This window comes from Olea europaea, chromosome 2 (genome assembly GCF_002742605.1).
Source record: "Olea europaea var. sylvestris chromosome 2, O_europaea_v1, whole genome shotgun sequence".
NCBI classification, from domain to species: Eukaryota; Viridiplantae; Streptophyta; class Magnoliopsida; order Lamiales; family Oleaceae; genus Olea; species Olea europaea.
Genome location: NC_036238.1, coordinates 5,427,181 through 5,443,411, shown reverse-complemented (window position 1 = coordinate 5,443,411; position 16,231 = coordinate 5,427,181). Strand labels below are relative to the sequence as shown.

The following is a 16,231-nucleotide window of genomic DNA, read 5'->3' as shown; positions in this document are numbered from 1 at the left end:
AAGATTATAAATCTGCAAATTATGAAGAGTTGGGACGATGTTGAAAATCTGCAAATTATGATATGTCAAAAGTGGTGAAGAACAATATGCTAGGGAATATAGAAATAATACCTCTAGTAGTGATTTAAAAAGCTATCATAGACTTGTCCAGACGCTACTTGCCACCTAGTCACGATTTATGCTTTTTGGCTCCTAGGTTAGCTTAGACTCGTAAAAGTTTGAAACTAATCATACGCATTTCAGAATATTGCTCTGGACACGTCGAAGTCCCAAATTGCAGCTTTCAATATTCCAAGAGAAGTACTGAATTCAAGAAAGGTGTTGAACAATCTTATCAAATCGTCTCCATATTTCTAATAAACAAGGATTATATCGACATGTCCAAACCAATGTGGTCCGACATAGAATTTACACAAGATTACTTTCTAGTAAATATTAATTTCTTTCTATGTTACAGAGAGTGCAAAAAGAATGGTAGAAATTTAATAGAAAGCAAAAATTTATTATACAAGAAGTCACACCTCTATGAAAATCTTCATTTCTTCTTCCTCTAGATATCAGGAAGCCTCCATCTTTTGTGCCAATATATTGACACTCTGGACCATAATGGGGACCCAAAATTGTACTCAAGAGGCTGCTGATTTGCAGCCCCTCCCACTGTCAAAGGCAACCAGACGTACCTCGAGTCCCTCAAGTTAGCCGGATTCCATCGATCAGCCATAAAAATGAAGAGACCTGGAAGCCCAGGAAAAGGAAGGACATACGTGCTCTGAGAAAAGAATGTGGTAAACCGGACAACTTCGTTTCCACCAATGCACGGATTCCCCAGCGTCTCCCATGGCCCCAAAATTGATTTGGCCGCATGTGCAAGAGCCTTGTTTGGAGCCCAACCAGTACATCCTGATGTGATCATGTAATATATCCCCTCATGTTTGAATAAAGCCGGTGCTTCCCGATGTTTTCCCACAAGAACTCTTTTCATGACTCGTGTCACGTCAAGATAATCTTCGGTAAGTGGACTGATATGAAGATCTCTATTATCCTCAGACGAGTAGATAATATATGCAACCCCATCATTATCCTTGAAGATTGTCATGTCTCGGCTGTCGAATCCATGGGGCCGTTTACTATAGAGATAATCAAAAGGGCCAGTTGGGGAATCACTAACAGCAATGCCTACAGAAGCTTTTGTGTAGTTAGCATTGTCGATATGCATCCACATTACGTATTCTCCTGTTTTATCATTATAAATTACTTTTGGCCTCTCGAGCACGTTCAACTTGTGTAGGTCATGAGTCTTGTTTTTTCCTTCTGCAGCAAGCACAATACCCTCATTTTTCCATGTCCACAGATCCTTTGAAGAATAACAACCAACACCCATGATGTCAACCTGTATGGAAAAGAGCAAGTTCAAAACAGTTTCAGCTATAACAAGTGTAACAAAGTCAAATCTGAAAATGGAGCAGTGGGAAATATTAATCTCTCGTCCTGCAATGCTATTTTGAAATAAAATTGCTTAAATATCTAATTCATGGCTAAAACTTGCATATATTTTATGTGCAGGTACTAATGCTTTGCTCGATTGATTGACAGGTACCACACCTAGAGATTGATGGTCAGCTTCCTCGTATTTTATTCGTCTACTATCTTGAGCCAGCTATTGTCTTTCCAAGATCAACAAGTACTAGTGATGGCAACGGGGCGGGTTCGGCGGGACGGGGCAACTTTTTGCCCAGTTTAATTTTTTATTTACATTTTCAAAGTTTCAAATTATATTATTATTAGAGAATAAAATACAAATTCAAAATTGATTTTTAACGGGTGAATTGTCTAAAAATAAAATTATTTTTAATCTCCCCCCCCCCCCTCCACGGGGCGGCTTCCGCTACAGGGCGCCCCACCATGCCCCGCCCCGCCAACCCGTTCGAGGCGGGGCGGGTTTTATTGCCATCCCTAACAAGTACCATGGAATTTAGTCCTTATTTGGTCCCCATTATTTACAAAATACAATTTTCTCTTTTTCATTTTTAATCATACATTCTTCAATAAAATAATATTACAAACAAACCCAAAATTTTTCTTTATTTTTTAGCCACACAGTCTTCGTCAAAATTGGCAAAAAATGGGGCTCAAACAGGCTCTTACAGATCCAATGTTCGAGCATTTACACAAAGGGCCTTCCCCCTTCCTGCCAAAAGCATCTTTTTGGCTTCTGTTTTTCAATCTTCCTTGCTATCTATGTTGGTGACTGTCAAATGATCTTTAGGTGATATATGCACATAGAAGAATGTAGAAAACCCGTATGTGTAGCAAAACTGTAATATCCCGAATTTTTTTATTACTAGTCATTAGATAAAAAAAATTAGGACTTAAGTGCGCCATTATTTAAGTCTAATGACCTTATTGGTTATTGACTTAGTTAAATGACCTTATTAATTACTAGCCAATAGTTTGAATACCTAAGTGAAGAGTTAAATTGGAAGTTGAATGAAATTTTGTGTAAATATGTCAATTAGCCATCATTAGAGACGAGCTAAACCACATGCATTAATTCACCACATTTTAAGCAAAGTAATTGCTTTGACTGCATAAATTAAGATAATTGATTAGACCACATGCATTATTTACACCAAGATTCAAGTCAAGTCAATTATTTGATCACATAATTAAAGGAATTGATTTGACAACTTTCAAGACATGCGCCAATTATGCTTTGACCATACCTAACATCTAGCCATTTCCTTTCAATTTTTCATACATGGTCCAAGAACTTGCACTATAAATAGGAGTTAAACTCAATATTGAACTATCCCTCACTAATTATTTACACTCTTCGTCTCGATCTCTATCATTTTGTCTCTACACCTTTACTCTTTCTCTTGTATTTTTCATATTAAATTTAGTCATACACTTACACAATCACACAACCTAGCACGCGGCTCAAGAATCTCCCTTCAATAATCATTTTTTCTATCATTTTTGAATTGTCAAGTGAAAGGTAAGTGTAGTACGAATTGTTCTTTCATTATTTAAATTATGAAAATTTATGTTATGAATATGATGATACGAAAATTCTAGCTACAATTATGATAAGGGTCCTATATGTATAAATTCAAAGGGCTGGAGTTTAGTAACGTTACGCACGAGAATTATAACCACGAAATTCGAATTTTAATTCTCGTGTCTCCATATATATGTTATGATTTTCCGTAATTAAATATGAGATGAAAATTCGTTATTACTCATTTACTGAGATTTATGTCTCACGTGTATATGTTAAATCTTTTATAGGTAATTAAAAGAGGTGGGTCCAAGGCGATTGGAGGTGGATTGTGCTTGCGTGGTTAAAAATGAATAATGATTTAAGTAGTTAAAAATTTTTAACGATGTTTATTGTATTTTCTTTAAAATTTGTTTTAAACCTTTCACATTCAAAAGATATTATGTTTTTTTTTTTTAATTATTTATGAAAGTATTATTTTACGATACATGTATAATGATTCTAAAAGTAAAAATTTGGATCGTTACAAAAACAAAGCTGGTTCAACTTGGAGGAAATAAGCAAGTTGCAGAAGCAATGGGGCTTTTCAGATGGAGATTAAAAGAAAGCAAAGAAATTGAGCAGTTTCTGAATATGTGGATTAGGAAGTGATAAAGAAAATGAACTAAGAAAGAAAAGCCCAAAAGTGAATCTTGATTGAGGATTAGAGAATACTAAGGGCATGTTTGGTGCACGGTATTAGACAACACTATATAGTACAGTGGAGCAGATTTGACTTCCTCTTCTTCCTTAATCATGTTCACTGGTTGACTGGTTTTGAATATCGCACACCAAACAGGCTATAAGAGTTTGTTGTGAACATATGCGGGATTTCAATAAGAGAGAAATGGAAAGAATTGGCAAGAGAGGAAAAGAGACACCAATATAACAGATTACTTGTGCAGAACGACTTGTGCTGCCATACCTTCAAGTTTTCATCCCTTTCCGACATAGACAAAACATAGATTCCTCAGGAAATAGTTATCTGTATGTTAAAATTTGTTTCACAAACATGCATTCAAGCTAGGGGGCGAGCACCTGAGCACGCACACTCACAAAGAGCCTAGAATATTCTTTTTGCAGAAGTTTAAAGAATGACCATATTTTAAGGAAATAGAAAATACGTGTTGTCGATTCTTCTATTGATGCTAAATCAGTCGTTCTCAAATGGGTTGTTAAACTCAAGAAAATAGTCTTTATAAATTACCCGTGCTGCTGCTCTTTTGTGAGCATGGTAAGTGGGACCATCTTTATACTCGCCATACCAGTAGTAAGTCCTTGATCTCTCATCAAATAGAACCCCACCTCCATGGGCTTGAATAGAATTTCCTTCAGTGTCCAACCATATTTTCCCTGGATAATAATATAGACTGTTGTTGCCAGCATCTTTATTAGGATCTATAGCCGTTTTCATATCGGGAAAAAATATGTGCCTAATAGGGGAAGAATCATCAAGAAATTCATCAATTAAGGTAGTAGTATGCCTTGGTTTTCGTTTAGCAGCACGTTGGGAGCGCCCCCTTGGTCGAGGCATTTTTATATTCTCCTCCTCCACTGCTTCAAGTTGGAGTAATAGTGGGTAGCTACGCATACTGGCGTTTATCTCTTTATTTTGTTTATCTGATTGAGAAACTAAGGAGTACAAATGAAGCATAAGAAGGCATCCCACAACACTCCACATCACAATAGAAATTGAGCAACTGCTGCTCCCTGCATTGCAATTTAAAGTGGTTGATTTTCAGTATTTGTTCCCTTCGATATAAGATAATTGAATTTAAGAAACACAACCTCACTGATTTTATTTAGAAGACAACTGAATGCTTGCCAATGTATATGAATAAAAACACATCAAGAACGCATTCTAGTATATCCTAAATATATTGGTATTCTCTATCAAAATGCAGTCAGAGTTATAGAACTCGCATAATAGTTCGTGACTTCCAAGAAATAAAATAGTTATCTTGGCAGTGGCAACTATACAGGATGACATCTCTACACACCATAATCAAACAATTTGATTACAACCACTTGGTTCATTATTTTGAAGGCAAACTTTTAAGAAAACTATGCATCAAAATTAACTGACAATGAACTGAAAAGCTGAGATGCTTTACACTAAAAAAAAGTGAAGAATTTAAAACTAATAATCGTAAAAAAATTTTGAATTACTCGGTTCCACAAAAACTTAATCATCATCTTATTCATATTCCATGCCGCAGAGCACAGAGGACAAATCAGCTTCAAAAATGGATTAAAACTTAAAATAAATAAAATCACTTACGCCTATTTGCAAACAAGCTCAATCAAATTATACATATAAATTCAAAGAGTTCGGATCCGCAAACAAATAGACAAATATTTCTCATTAAGCCACCCCAAAAGCTAAATGCCCCAATAATTAATAAATAACAGAAAATCAAGCAAGAACAAATTTAGAAATTTCTTAATGTTACCTGCAGAAAACCTAGATGCAAAAGGAAATAAATTTCTTGACATGGGTTTGCTGCTATTAGCTCTCGTATATCCTGTCAACATATGAAACTCAATAATTTGAGCATCAGTTTATGAATTTTCTCGAAAAAATTGTACTATTGATTAGCTCTTAAACAACTTTCAAAAACCCTGTTCAGATTTTTCTACTTTAAAAATGGAAGAGAGAGATGAAGCGGTTGAGTTGAGTTCAGTAACCTTGGGTCCCGCATTGATGAATAAAGTTAGCACCTCCATGTCCATTAACACTATTATTAATTAATGTAGAATATTAATAGTTTATGCTCCCCCACGCCTTTCATAATCGATTGAAACAATTATTATATTATATATTATTTGTTTTTAAAGAGAAAATTAGCAAGACAAGCCATCCAATCTCAACTTTATTCCAAATCATCTGTTTAATTAAATTTGAGAATACAAGCTAAATCATGAAAGGAGATTCTATTATTATGAATAAGGGTTAATTATGTGAATGGTTATTGAATTTTGTTAAGTGTTACTATTTAATAATTGCATTTAAAAATGTATCACAATGGTCATCGAATTTCACCAAGTATTACTGCTTTATAATTAAACTTAAAAATGCATCTTAATGGTCACTAAAATATGCACCATGTTACTCGTTCATCACTTAAATGAGAAAATCTGTTAGGTTTGACAAATGGCATCGACTTGAGTGATGGATGAATAACATGATGCATAGTTCAGTGACCATTATGCTATATTTTTAAGTTCAGTTATGAAATGGTAACACTTAGCAAACTTCAGTGACCATTGGGATATATTTTTAAATTCAGCGAGATATATTTTTAAGTTCAGCTACTTAATAACTGAACTTAAAAATATATCTCAATGGTCACTGAATTATATACCGTGTTACCTATTGATCACTCAAGTCGACGCTGTTTGTTGAATCTAATTGATTTTTTTCATTCGAGTGATAGATAAATAAATAATACGATGCATAATTCAGTGATCATTAAGATACTTTTTAAGTTTAGTTATGAATGCATAACACTTGACGAAATTCAGTAACTATTGAGATACGTTTTTAAGAAGTAACACTTGACAAAGTTTAGTAACTATTCACGTAATTAACCCTGATAAATAATGTTTGGAAAATTTGGAACGGAGAATTTAAACCTTCAAAAGAAAAAAAAATAATTATAGTAAAAAAATACAGCACAATCTTAAACCTTTAAATTGTAGCAGATACCTCCAAACCTTTTCAAAAATGTGAAGGAGAAGGACGTTTATATGACTTTCTCATCCAATAATTGGTCAGTGTACCAAAATTCAAGCTTCTGACAATTATTTAACCATATTCAAAAAGGGCAAGCAAAATGACCTCATACTATTTTTCACTTTAAATAAATAAATAATTTCTTCATCTTCTTTACTCGCTCGCACCAACTCACCCCCAATGCATTCCTGTTCTTTCTTTCCCATTTTTTCATTTTCATATTTTTCGGGAGTTGAAAATAAGCATAGATCCAGAGATTTTCGAAAAGAGACTTGTGTCTTTTTTGGGTATGCTCAGTCCGGATAGAAACTCACACCTCGAGTTGTACCATCTTGGTAAAAGTTCTTCCCAATTTTTACCCAAAAATAATCAAAAATCAAAACCTCTTTTTTTATTTTTTTCTTTTATTATTATTATTATTATTATTATTATTATTATTATTATTATTATTTTGATGAAATCCGTTTCGTACCTTTCAATTTGATACGACCAACACCTATAATCCCAAATTTAAAACAAAAATATTCACAAATTTACAAGAGTACATTTGAGGACTAAAATCCCAAGGTCCTTGAATGAATTGAATAGCCATTGAAGCTATGAACTGTGTTACGCCCCTAACCGAACTATTTCGAAAAGTCCACCACAACATCATGCGAGGTGTGGAACGCTCATTTGAAGTGGTTTCGAAGTGACTTCATCAATGGAGACGATCTGCTATCACATTACGAGGCATAGGTAATCCTGCAGGATTGACCGAAGCACCCTCGCCCTCCTCCGCCGATTTCAGAATGAGATATTTGTTAAGATCTTTTTTGCCCCTAAGATTTAAAGTGATTTGACGTCTCCATGAGACTAGTTGATGTGAACTATCAACTTTTTGTCAACTCAACTCGGGAGAAGTAACTACCCGCCCACTCTATAGACGCGGCTGATTGACGCCTATGAGCAGACGCCTCATACCGTTCAGATATATACACGTGTCCCACATCTAACGGCTCTCCTCACCTATAAATACCCAAGGCTTGGCAAGAGAAAAAGGTAATGAAACTCTTTATACTTAGCACTCCATAGCAAGCAAATATATATTCTCCTCCCCACTATTTTGCACAACTTTGGTACTATTCCGATCACCTGAGCCTAACTTGATTGTCGGAGTGTATACGTCCGCCGCCACCCCCGCTGGTTCCGGTCGTGTGCATCTAACCGAGTGTTGATTGTGCACAGGGAGGAATATGTGGAGTGACTATGGTTGGCCACGTGGAGGATCCAATTTCCGAGGTCAACAAACTACATCATTTTTTCATAAAATATTTGGGAAGAAAGAGTTGCAAAATTCTGACTCGAGGTGGAGGGCGGGAGGTTGGTTTGGAGTGGATGAGGAAAATGAAGAAATTTATTTTTATTTTTATTTAATTATTTTAAGTATAAAATGTTAAAAGATCAATTTTTGGTTTTTTAAAAATGGTCAAATTATGATTATACGTTTGACTTTTGATCAATTAAAGGAATTTTGGAAGGAAATCATCTCAAGATTTGAAAGTTTAGGGGTGCTTCCATTACGATTTAAAGATTTGGGACTGGGATACACTTTTTTGCAATATTTGGAACCTCAACTGCAAATTTCTCATAATATTTTGTCATTCAAGCATGATTCAAGCATACAAGTAGTAGATGCAAATATGTTTTTGTAACGTTTACTTCATAAAAACTTAATAAAATAGCAGATAAACGCATACTTTCTTTAATAATGTTCAACACTCAATTAAACTCACGAAACGTACCTTTAATTTCTTCAATAGATATCACAAATACAAAGAAATTTTTATTCAATAAATTTTCACAATCGAATACATTTTGTCATTATTGAGTCGTGTACAATGAACTTTTCATCATGTTATAAGTTGTACGACAATAGACAATATTAAAGAACAAAATAAGTTAAAAATCCTACCAACAAACACATGTTCTTTATGTTTCACATTGAGTCTTGCAACTCATGGATTGAATCGCCACACCTATTCAAAGAAATTCCCACTACCTACTTTTCTGTCCAAAACAAATTTCTTTTGCAAAATTCACCCTCAAGCTTCAAATCATCTACACTGCTGGCCTTGGGAAGATTGAACACCTACTGAAGCACCTTCCTCTATCTTGGATAACTTTTTCCAACCAAAGTAGTACCAAAATCATCATAAAAATTGAAAGGGATAATGCAGATGACCATAACAGTTTTACTGAAAATTTCAATGGTTTGCACTGGTGCGCAACAATATCTGAGAACACTTCTATCACGAATGAGCATCGCATCAAGCTCAACAAATCAGGAAATACACGTATCAAGCCTTGAATTGACTGGCTGTAAGCCCATACAATTATATACGAGGACTCGGCAAGAAATCTCCCATCATCTAGGCATTTTCTTGACGAATTGTAACAAGTGAATTTCGAAAGGACCTGCACAAGAATTTTTTTAGGGATTAAGTGTTCAAGATAAAGTTATAATGAGATTCCAATGAAAAGAAGCAACGGTTCCCATGAAATTTGTAGATAATAAATGAGTAGTAGTTGTGAATGTGTGATTAAAAATTATCTGTTGAATTTTTATTTACACTTCTAGTTGAGGATGGATAGAATCACTTACACTTGGTAAATCTCCAACTGAAATAGATTTGTTTCCACAGTTTCCTGGTGTGTAACTATAATGAGGAGCACCAGAGAAAGGGTTACAAACTTCCTGGATTGATATATCTTTTTGTTCATTCATGGTAACTAGTCCTTGTACCTCTAAGATCTTCGAGTTTACCTTCAAAAAGGGCGAAAAGAGAGTTATAGAATTTGATTTTGAATCCTCCGATTTCTGTAGTATTATGATCACTTCAGTACCTCTTTTATGAAACTATGAACAGTATAGCCAATTTGCACCAATGTTTTGTCATTGTTTTTCAACTGTGCACATGGAAGTATGTTAGACAGGCTATTGTTCTGGGGGTTTTGCACAAAATTCTCCAATGCTGAACAAGTATCGATAACAAAACTGCGTTCAGATATGATTAATGTTTCGTTAATATAAAAACATAGTAGTTGTCATTAATCATACCATCAAAGTTGCAAGAGAGAAAAAGAGAGAGGTCGTACTCACGTATAGAAGAAGAAATTAATGCCGGTAAGAAACCAGATTAGAGTTGTCAATACCCAGCAGCAAAAGATTATGCTGAAATGCAGTAAAAGCTATCAAACATTGAACGATCAAATTAACTACATATGAATGAGAAAATGAGCTGAATTTAACTTACAGTATCATGCCAGGTTGACAATGCAGGAGGAGCAGAACTGAGCGAAAGCAGCAATCTGTTAGTCTAACCAAGTTGCATTGTCACAAGAAACTAACTAAACCCTCAAAAGGAATAAATAAAGAGGAATAGCAGCATAAACATCATCGCTAGCATTTGCAACTATTTGAGATACTCTAATCATAAGCAATGCTAGATAGGACTGGACAAGTTTGACCTATTCTTCTATCTTAATATTGTCTAGTACTATCCAATTCTCTCTTGAGATTACGTATCAAAATGTAATCTAAAATATATGGTTTTTCCAAAAATGAAAATAGCACTAAATATGTTATAATATTTTTAAACTGGACTAGTTAAGAAATTTGTACGCTCCCCCAGATGCTAATCTGGCAGCTTCACTGGAAATATGATTCAGTTTTTCGTTGTTTTGTATAAAAAAGAATCATTTTTACTTGGATGTCCACAAAATGTGCATATGCTAGAATTTCCATCCATGCATTACTATATACAAATCTCACCTAATCCAGCAACTAAGAACACCAAATTGACTGTCACAACCACAAGATTTGCCATATATCTAGAAAGAGCACATGGGATTAGTGAAAAAAAATTGAATGCAAATATATTTAAAAAAGGAAGATTCTTACAAAATTTTAACTGCTTGATCGCTAGATTGCCTGGTCATGTAAACAAATTGTTGAATAGTTATCGATTCTCTTTTTAGCCGATGGGTTGTCAAACTCAATTGATGGCAAGTCCCTGGATCATATGGCTGTAGTAACACTTGCATATCTATAAAGGCTATGTTTACTCTTCGTATGGCTTGAGAAGAATCTCTCCCAACATCAGAAATGGTTTCTTTAAGCTTGTTAGCTCTCTGTAGCGACTTCTGATTTGCTGCGATTATGACACAAGTTGCAGCTCTTCAAGAATAAACATGTGAACGTATGTAGTTAGGTCTCTTAAACCGGAATCAGACAAGAATTCTGTGTTATGCACATGTACATCTGTATTATGTTACGTAATGTGTATGGAACAGAGAATTAGTTAACACAGTAACTTTGAGTGCAGAGTAAAAGGTAGAACTTCTGTACAAGCCAACAACATTACATGTCTTTTATGATTAGTGTACAACCAAAATAACTCGTTCTTTTGATCGATACTATAGTTATTCTAGTATCAGCACGATCAGAATAGGTGGAAAAAAATGACTTTATTCTGCATAACAATGCACTAAACAATGATAGCTCATTTGGTACTGTAGATGGTACAATAATTAATCTTATCCATTGTACAAACTGCTTATCCTAGCAAGTTTTATGGACCTATTGGACTAGAAGCTGTCAAGCTCATGTATTTACTTTTCTAGTTAGAGACCAACGTTTTGGGGCTAATGTAGGATCTGCTCAAGGACCTGCGTGTTTAGGGTAAATATCTAATGCATTCACCTACCGGAGAAGTCATATTTGGAGGAGAAACTATGCATTAATGAGATCACGAGCAATGGGCATTTTGCAAGTTCGTTATTAGAGGTAGTTCCTACAAATGATTGGATTAATGAATTTACATAATACTCGAATTCTTGATGTACATGCTCCATAAACATTATTTCTACAAAAGAACGAACTAAACAATTATAGCTTGTCTGGTAGGATAGACACTACAATAATGAATCTTATCCATTGTACAGTCTATTCTGATCATGTTGATACTAGATCATGCACAAAATTGGACTAAACGATTATAGGTTTTTGGTAGGATAGACGGTAAAATACTGAATCTTATCCATTGTATAGTCTAGTGTAGTCCAGGCCAATACCAAGTACCAAACATGAAGTTATGACCAAGACATTTTTTATAAGACAATATTTGGTAGATCAGGCAGCATGAATAAAAGCATATGGATTACATAAGAGTTCAACGAATAGCTTAACAAATTTGTGATTTGAAGGGCAGTAAGAGAAAAAATGAAATTCAATGGCAAAAAGACTTACATAGCAAAAAAAGTGAAGAGAACAACAAGCAAGAATAGTATTAAGTAGGAAGAATCCCCATGATATACAGTTGGAGAAGAATGTCCAGAGCAATGCTTCAGAACCATAAAGCTTACACAGCCCAAACCAAAGGCTAACCAAATTCCAGCCATTGCATAACCATGGATGCCTGTAAATGCTGCAGACTACAAAGTTTCGAAAAACATAATATCAGTTTCAAGCCTTGCCCACTAAATCCTGACAAGGTGGCAAAAATTGAAGTTGACACAGAACTTAGTAAAATTTTCCAAAAATTTCACAAAATCTGGATCATAGTTACATCTCTTTCAAGAACATGTAGCACACATGCAATCACTCCTATTTACATTATTATACCAAGGCTCTAGTGTTGTGGGTCCAATACATTTTTTCCTCAATAGGTATATCGATGGCACATTTTTTGATCTTTGAGTAGCAATTATACTTGAACTCAATATTCTATCTACTTTGGTATCATATTGAAGTACCTCATTTAAAAGCTTAAACTTATAAATTGTAGAGAGGACACAATTTATTTATTTAAATGAAGTCTTTAACTTGCCCCTTTACATGCATGCAGGTTTTTTTTTATCCATCAAGCGACTAATGTGGGTGAAAGCAAGATTTAGACTCAAGAGCTCTGATATCATATTAAGTTACATTGGTTAGAAATATGATGTGATTGTTAAAAATATAAATACAAAATAAACAAATTCATCTTCCTCACAAGTTTAAGTTTTAATACGATGTGATCAATCCAAACTAGATTGCAACAACAATCTGAACGGCTGAAGGAATCAAACGCAGAAGAAACTAAGAATTATGCACAAAAATCATGGACAGAAAATGCAGAACATTAAAATACTATCCTCCACTTACAGCCCAGTAATGCATATCTCTAATATCATAATCCCCATTGTATCGTTTAAATTTCCTCAACGGGTCAGGCCTTCTCGAAATCTCTGGAGGGGATCCAAGAACAAGAGAATTTTCTGTAAAAAGAGTTAATGAAGCTAAAAGAAGAACAAAATAAGCAGCAACCCGGGTTGATTTCGGCATAACTTTTCTGGAATTTTTTGAGAACGATGAATTTTTTGGAAGCCCAGATATAAAATTGCGAGAAATTTGGAAGAGAAAAGGTGGAAAATGTATACCTCCTGACTTGGTTATTAAGTTAAGAATAGCTTGTGGCCATGGATTCTGTTACACTTTTGTTTGTTACACACTACAGACTTGGTAGCATGGAATTCATAAAATACAGGAAACGCATGTTTGGCTGAGCTTTGAAATTCACTTTTTTTTTAAAGTAAAGTTACTTACAAGCAAAAATGTAAAATGAATAAGCAAATTTTTAGAAATTCACCTGCCTTATAAATCAATTATTCAAGTATTCCGGTTTTGAAGTAAATATAATTTTTCTAGATTTTTTTGCTAATTAAGAAACTTTTATGACTGCTATTGCACAAATTATTCATATTAATAAAGTTGAAATTTACATGTTTTATTCGTCTTTATTTAGGACTAAAGTTTTGTTGGATATTGGTTAAATAAATCGAGAATTGAAAATCGATTAAAGTGATTTCGTATCGACTTCGGCCAAATACTCAAAAACTCGATTCAATCCGTTTAGGCAAAATTGTTTGCTACTTCGCCGCTTCGGGGCGCACAAACGGGGATCGACCTGCTCGGTCAGGTCGCGGGGGTCGAGGGGGCAACGCCCCCGAAAGAGAATTTTGATTTCTCTGCATATATTGAAGGGTATATTTGGTATTTCGAAAACCAATATTGGATGAATGAGAAATTACTAAAAAGGACAAAAATCAGGTCAAAATATTTGACCGTGCGACCGCAAGGTTGGTAAACCGTACGGTTGTCCGGTGAATAGACACCTTTTCATAAAGGTGCATTGTTTGGAAAGGGTGCATGGTTTGACCTCAACCATTTCGTCCACACTCTTTCATGGTCTATAAATAGGACCCTTTGGGTGTCCTATTCCTCATAATTTGATATGCAAAACATCTCTCATCCTCTCTTCTATCCAAAATCAAAATCATTTCATTTATTTTGATTTTCCTTCATTTCATCCTTGGAGTACATAAGCCTAAATTTGGTTCGTTGTACTTGTGTGTTTTGGAGTGCTACAAACACAAGTGTAGCCGTTGTATCTTGGGAGTCGATTGCCGAAATTCGTAGGCACCGTTGCGGGGCAAATTCGACTTAAGGACAAAGAATCCAACTCTTGCCTCGTCTTTGTCCCTACTTTCTTCTTCTTCTTGTTTATGTTTTCTTTGCCGTTACTCTATCCAATTTTCGGCACGGATTTACAAACCATCATTATACTTATTTTGGCGTCACTATTCACAAAATTCCTCCAACAAGTTTAGCCATTATTTGATGGGGATTAAAATCAGATATTTAGCAGATTTTTTTAAAAGTTAATTAATTATATGGTTGAAAAGTTAATGATCATAAAATGTGTGATTAAAATTAATTATGAACTTTAACTTAAATTTTAATCCATAGCAAAGAGGGACTTAGTGTTTTGAGTAAAATTTTTGAATTTTTGGCGTGATCATAATTTGTGGTCAAAATATGTATTGGCCATTTGGGCCATTAGAACAAGGCCTATGTTTGATTGTACTGGGCTTTGATTTTTAAGTCCATAATGTTGGTTCAAGCGGAACTCGAGCAATATCTGTTTGTGTATTGCAAACAAGACCTCATTATTATTATTATTTATTTATGTTTTCGACTTACGTTATTTGTGTATATAAACTCATTAGAACTATTAAATTTCAGCTATGAAATGAGTAGTAGAATGTCGGACTATCTCACACGGTGCTAAATTCCTAGAATGCCTTGAAATGGGCGGTCAATTAAAATGTAATACATTCTATAATGTTATTTCGATTAAAAACATGTATCCAATGTTCAAGTTTGATTAGCAATGACAACGTGAACGGAGGATCGGAGCAATCATTCAACTCGGGGAATTTGCAGAAGGTGGGGGTGAGGGCAAGAGCAAGACGAGAGCCGAGTATGGATAGGAAATATATAAAAAATCTCCATTTACCCTCTTATTTAATTAATTATTTTTTTAAGAATAATGATACTTGTAAATAATATGTTATATAATGATTTACATACATATAAGGTATCAAAAAAAAAAATTGAGATTTTTTTTCAAAAAAATTTGATTGAAGGAATTCTGACTCAATTATATCTAATCACATTGTGTGTGTATGTGTGTGTAAACCATTATATAAATCTATCATGTACATATAGTACAAATTTTTTTTTTAAATACAATAAATTTTTAAAAAAAATAAAAATTGGGATGGGACCATTCCTAAATTTGATATGATATCTGAACCATATAGAACTAGGAGTATTAATGGATTGAATTTTGATTTAAATTCGATTAGAATCCAATGAAATTAATGGGAGGTGAATATATGGCCTCAGTCCTATAAAGGCTATAATCAATCAAGATTCGAATTTGATAAAATTGGAATCAAGGATTGAGTTGTTGGTTCACTTCTCCAACAAGTGGTCAAACATGATCCAAGTGATGTGTACCAGTGGATACTCGATTTTTCGCTAGATAAATGGAGCAAATATGGATATAATCAATTTAATCTAATAACAACTTGATCGGATTTATTTTAATTACAAAAATATATGTTATATATTACTGCATAATTTATTACAAATAGTTAATATATACATATTATAATAAAATTTGTATTAAAATTGAGAATCCCCTCTTTTCAATAAAAAAAATAAAAATGATATGGATAAAATATTTCGGATCGGATCATTGAATCAGATATTCGATAACATAGTAAATCGAATATGAATTTAATAATTATAAATCGGTTGAATTATCAGATTGTAACATTAAACATGTTGGTGCAAAATTTGGTGTTGGGTTGAAGTAAGATTACACCAAATATTTGGTGCAAAAATGAAGAAAAATGAGGATTTGGAGCAAGGGTTGGAGTTGCCCTTAGCACAAACTTCTAACATTATTCTCAATATCAATTACATCCAATCCTTACGAGAATAGAAGCCAACTGGTGAAGTTGCCTATGAGCATAGGAGTATGAGCATTCATTAATAGAGATTATTGGCTTCGATTGATCTT

The 16,231-nt window shown here is 34.1% G+C and overlaps 2 protein-coding genes across 4 annotated transcripts; both read right to left on the bottom strand.

Annotated features, from left to right (window-relative positions):
* Positions 1 to 304: 304 nt before the first annotated feature.
* LOC111409545 lies at positions 305 to 5,781 on the bottom strand. Of its 2 annotated transcripts, XM_023039594.1 has the most exons (4): positions 5,729 to 5,781; positions 5,494 to 5,565; positions 4,248 to 4,750; positions 305 to 1,390 (listed from the first exon to the last, which is right to left on the bottom strand). In XM_023039594.1, exons 2-4 carry the CDS (start codon positions 5,534 to 5,536, stop codon positions 551 to 553), a joined length of 1,386 nt encoding a protein of 461 aa, XP_022895362.1. In that variant the 5' UTR covers positions 5,537 to 5,565; positions 5,729 to 5,781; the 3' UTR covers positions 305 to 550. The 2 variants fall into 2 exon arrangements, with proteins under 2 accessions (XP_022895362.1, XP_022895356.1); XM_023039588.1 differs by lacking the exon at positions 5,729 to 5,781 and having other exon boundaries at positions 5,494 to 5,722.
* A 2,871-nt stretch (positions 5,782 to 8,652) lies between these two features.
* On the bottom strand, positions 8,653 to 13,203 carry LOC111409531. Of its 2 annotated transcripts, XM_023039581.1 has the most exons (8): positions 12,964 to 13,203; positions 12,067 to 12,251; positions 10,720 to 10,995; positions 10,073 to 10,649; positions 9,919 to 9,990; positions 9,663 to 9,813; positions 9,421 to 9,582; positions 8,653 to 9,233 (listed from the first exon to the last, which is right to left on the bottom strand). In XM_023039581.1, exons 4-8 carry the CDS (start codon positions 10,078 to 10,080, stop codon positions 8,877 to 8,879), a joined length of 750 nt encoding a protein of 249 aa, XP_022895349.1. In that variant the 5' UTR covers positions 10,081 to 10,649; positions 10,720 to 10,995; positions 12,067 to 12,251; positions 12,964 to 13,203; the 3' UTR covers positions 8,653 to 8,876. The 2 variants fall into 2 exon arrangements, with proteins under 2 accessions (XP_022895349.1, XP_022895343.1); XM_023039575.1 differs by having other exon boundaries at positions 10,073 to 10,995.
* Positions 13,204 to 16,231: the final 3,028 nt, after the last annotated feature.

Excerpts from the sequence above, each read along its gene's own strand:
- LOC111409531 (XM_023039575.1), bottom strand. Across the intron at positions 9,583-9,662 it reads TTCATAGTTTCATAAAAGAG|GTAAACTCGAAGATCTTAGA; the intron begins GTACTGAAGTGA and ends CCCTTTTTGAAG. Across the intron at positions 9,234-9,420 it reads CAGTTGGAGATTTACCAAGT|GTCCTTTCGAAATTCACTTG; the intron begins GTAAGTGATTCT and ends ATTCTTGTGCAG.
- LOC111409545 (XM_023039588.1), bottom strand. The coding sequence starts at position 5,575 with ATGTTGACAGGATATACGAGAGCTAATAGCAGCAAACCCATGTCAAGA. Across the intron at positions 4,751-5,493 it reads TGCATCTAGGTTTTCTGCAG|GGAGCAGCAGTTGCTCAATT; the intron begins GTAACATTAAGA and ends ATTGCAATGCAG. Across the intron at positions 1,391-4,247 it reads ACAAAAGAGCAGCAGCACGG|GTTGACATCATGGGTGTTGG; the intron begins GTAATTTATAAA and ends TTTTCCATACAG.